At 52.7% G+C, this 3758-nt stretch overlaps 1 protein-coding gene across 3 annotated transcripts in view; it reads right to left on the reverse strand.

Annotated features, from left to right (window-relative positions):
* ZSWIM4 (zinc finger SWIM-type containing 4) overlaps nt 1-3758 on the reverse strand; it is a 38185-nt gene that overhangs the window by 31150 nt on the left and 3277 nt on the right. For 2 of the 3 annotated variants that reach the window (XM_026456915.2, XM_026456916.2), the window contains exon 2: nt 1288-1489. The exons of the other annotated variant lie outside the window; for it this stretch is intronic. In XM_026456915.2, the coding sequence (XP_026312700.1) occupies nt 1288-1489 (202 nt within the window). The remainder of the gene's footprint in view (nt 1-1287; nt 1490-3758) is intronic. 3 annotated transcript variants of the gene reach the window in all.

Here is a 3758-nt window from a genome sequence, read left to right on the forward strand (position 1 = left end):
GGTCTAAGACTCACCTCTGGCTCTAAAGCTTTCTGTCCAACTCCCACCTGGGTCCCGCTGCCTGAGGGCTAGGATCATTCTTACCTCTGGCTCTAAAGCCCTGACCCAAAGCATCGCTGGGTCCCTCAGCCTGAAGTCTGGAGCCTCCTCTCACTTCTGGCTGACAGCTGCTCCTCTGATCCTCACCTGGGACCTGCTCTTCTCCCTGTCTCACTACTTCATTCCCCGTTCCCCAGCTCAGCAGCCTGAGGTCTAGGACTCTAGAAGCACTTTCCACCTTCAGCTCATAATCTCGAACCCGACCCCATCTGGGCCTGAAGCCTGAGGTCTGGCACCTTCACCACCGTGTCTCAACCTCTATCCTCATCTGTAGAGTGGCCCTCACCCATCTTCCTTTTTTTTTCTTTTTTCTCTTTGAGACAGGGTCTCACTCTGTAACCCAGGCTGGAGTGCAGTGGTACAATCAGAGCTTACTGCAGACTCGAACTCTCGAGCAAAAGTGATCCTCTTGCCTTGGCCTCCCATGTAGATGTGACCACAAGCACCCACCACCATACCCAGATCATTTTTTGATTTTTTTTGTGCAGACAAGGTCTCACTGTGTTGCCCAGGCTGGTCTTGAACTCTTGGCCTCAAGCCATCTTCCTGCCTTGGCCTCCCAAAGTATTGAGATCACAGGTGTGAACCACCACATCTGGCCTCACCCCTCCTTTACATGGGCTCTGCTGCCTAAGTTCTGGGATCTCCCCTCCCCTGATTTCTGGTTCACCACATCCTCTCCCCCACTCCCTTGTCTAAACCCTGCTGTCTGGGTTCTAGGGTGATCCTTGAGCTTTTGCTCAAAACATCTTGTACAGGCTGGGCGTGGTGGCTCAAGCCTGTAATCCCAACACTTTGGGAGGCCGATGCAGGCGGATCACAAGGTCAGGAGTTCGAGTCCAGCCTGGCAAACATGGTGAAACCCCGTCTCTACTAAAAATACAAAAATTAGCCGGGTGTGGGGGTGCATGCCTGTAATCCCAGCTACTCAGGAGGATGAGGCAGGAGAATCGTTTGAAGCTGGGAGGCAGAGGTTGCAGTAAGCCAAGATCGCATCACTGCACTCCAGCCTAGGCAACAGAGCGAGACCATCTCAAAAAAAAGTCTTGTACAATCCTACCTGGGCCTCGAAGCCTGAGGTCTGTAACCTCCCTTCCCCTGGCCCCAGGCCTCCCTCCAGCTCCTCCATTTCCATGCCTGGTATGGACCTCCTGTCCTCTCCAGTAGGAGCGGGGGACAAAGACTCACCCACTTGCAACACACGGTCCACGGCCCCGCTCTGGAGCAGGTGCAGCCCGCGGGTAAAGGGCACCCGGGCGTCATGCTCGCCCTCTGGGGGCGGGTAACCCAGCGACGAGTACATACATATTTCCCGTTCACTGCGTGGAAACGACCAAAACACGATGCGCTTCTGGACCGGCTCAGGCACCCGGGAGAACCGCTCCTCCACCTGTAGGAAGGGCCACTGGGTTAGGAGCCTGGGGTTGATGTAATCTCAGTGCTTTGGGAAGCTGAGGTGGGAGGATCGCTTGAGGCCAGGAGTTTGAGACCAGCCTGGGCAACACAGAGAGGCTCCCATGTTTACAAAAAAACTGGCCGGTGGCCGGGTGCGGTGGCTCAAGCCTGTAATCCCAGCACTTTGGGAGGCCGAGACGGGTGGATCACGAGGTCAGGGGATCGAGACCATCCTGGCTAACATGGTGAAACCCCGTCTCTACTGAGAAAATACAAAAAAACTAGCCGGGCGAGATGGCGGGCGCCTGTAGTCCCAGCTACTCGGGAGGCTGAGGCAGGAGAATGGCCTAAACCCAGGAGGCGGAGCTTGCAGTGAGCTGAGATCTGGCCACTGCACTCCAGCCTGGGTGGCAGAGCGAGACTCCGTCTCAAAAAAAAAAAAAAAAAAAGAAAAAAAAAAAAACTGGCCAGGCATGATGGCTCACGCCTGTAATCCCAGCACTTTGGGATGCTGATGCAGGCAGATAACCTGAGGTCAGGAGTTCAAGACCAGCCTGGCCAATATGATGAAACCCTGTCTCTATTAAAAATACAAAAGTTAGCCGGGTGTGGTGGTGCATGCCTGTAGTCCCAGCTACTCGGGAGGCTGAGGTGGGAAAATCGCTGGAACCTGGGAGGCAGAGGCTACAGTGAGCTGAGATCCCACCACTGCACTCCAGCCTGGGCGACAGAGGGAGACTCCATCTCTTAAAAAAAAAAATACAAAAAAACCCCACAAAAAAGTAGCCAGGCATGGTGGCATGCGTCTGGAATCCCAGCTACTTGAGAGGGTGGGGCAGGAGGGTCACTTGAGGCCATGAGTTTGAGGCTGTGGTGAGCCATGATTGCACCAGCTACACTCCAGCCTGGGCAACAGAGCAAGATCCTGTCTCAAAAAAAAAAAGGTCAGGGCAGTGGCTCATGCCTGCAATTTCAGCACTTTGGGAGGCCAAGGCAGGTGGAGCCCTGGAGTTCAGGAGTTGGAGAGCAACCTGGCCAACATGGTGAAACCCAAAAATACAAAAATTAGCCAGGCGTGGTGGCATGCACCTATAATCTCAGCTACTCGGGAGGCTGAGGCACGAGAATCACTTGAACCCAGGAGGTGGAGGTTGCAGTGAGCCAAGATCGTGCCACTGCACTCCAGTCTGGGCCACAGAGCGAGACTCCGTCTTGAATAAATAAATAAATAAATAAATAAATTTTAAAAAATGAAAAAAGAGAGAAATCAGGCTTGAATCCTAGTTTTGCTATTTAGGAGCACTGTGACCCCAGAAAGTCACTTGGCCTCAGTGTTCTCAGGTGTAAAGTGGGTAGGTCCACGGCACCAACCTCTTGAGGATTGTGGAGAGTAAATATGCGTTATGGTTGTAAAGAGCTTACAATAACACCTGGCCCATAGTTAGCATTCTGGAACTTTCTTGCAGTTTCCCTTCTGGATCCTCCTAGCTGCAGAGTCCTGGGATTCTGGTGTAAGATCTTCCCACCCACCAGGCTTTGATGGAGCAGGAAGAAGTTAGGAAAAAGTGATAGGCTGGGCGCGGTGGCTCACGCCTATAGTCCCAGCACTTTCGGAGGCCGAGGTGGGCGGATCACGAGGTCAGGAGATCGAGACCATCCTGGCTAACACGGTGAAACCCCGTCTCTACTAAATACACAAAAAAATTAGCCGGGCGTAGTGGTGGGCGCCTGTAGTCCCAGCTACTCCGGAGGCTGAGGCCGGAGAATGGCGTGAACCCGGGAGGCGGAGCTTGCAGTGAGCCGAGATTGCGCCACTGCACTCCAGCCTGGGCGACAAAGCGAGACTTGTCTCAAAAAAACAAAAAAGAAAAGAAAAAAGTGATAATAATGATTAAGGTGCCCATCTTGACTGGACACGTGTAATCTCAGCACTTTGGGAGACTAAGGCGGCAGCATCGCTTGAGCGCAGGCGTTCCAGACCAACGTGGGCAACATAGCGAGACCCCATGTCTACACACGCGCACAAAATTAAAAATTAGCCAGGTGTGGTGGTGCACGTCTGGAATCCCAGCTACTCAAGAGGCTGAGGCAGGAGGACTACTTGAGCCCAGAAGTTTGAGGCTGCAGTGAGTTATGACTGCCTCACTGCGCTCCATCCTGGGTGACTGAGCAAGACCCTGCCAAAAAAAGGAAAGAAAGAAAAGAAAGAAAAGAAAGAAAGAAAGAAAGAAAGAAAGAAAGAAAGAAAGAAAGAAAGAAAGAAA

The sequence above is a fragment of the Piliocolobus tephrosceles genome, chromosome 21, assembly GCF_002776525.5.
Source record: "Piliocolobus tephrosceles isolate RC106 chromosome 21, ASM277652v3, whole genome shotgun sequence".
NCBI classification, from domain to species: Eukaryota; Metazoa; Chordata; class Mammalia; order Primates; family Cercopithecidae; genus Piliocolobus; species Piliocolobus tephrosceles.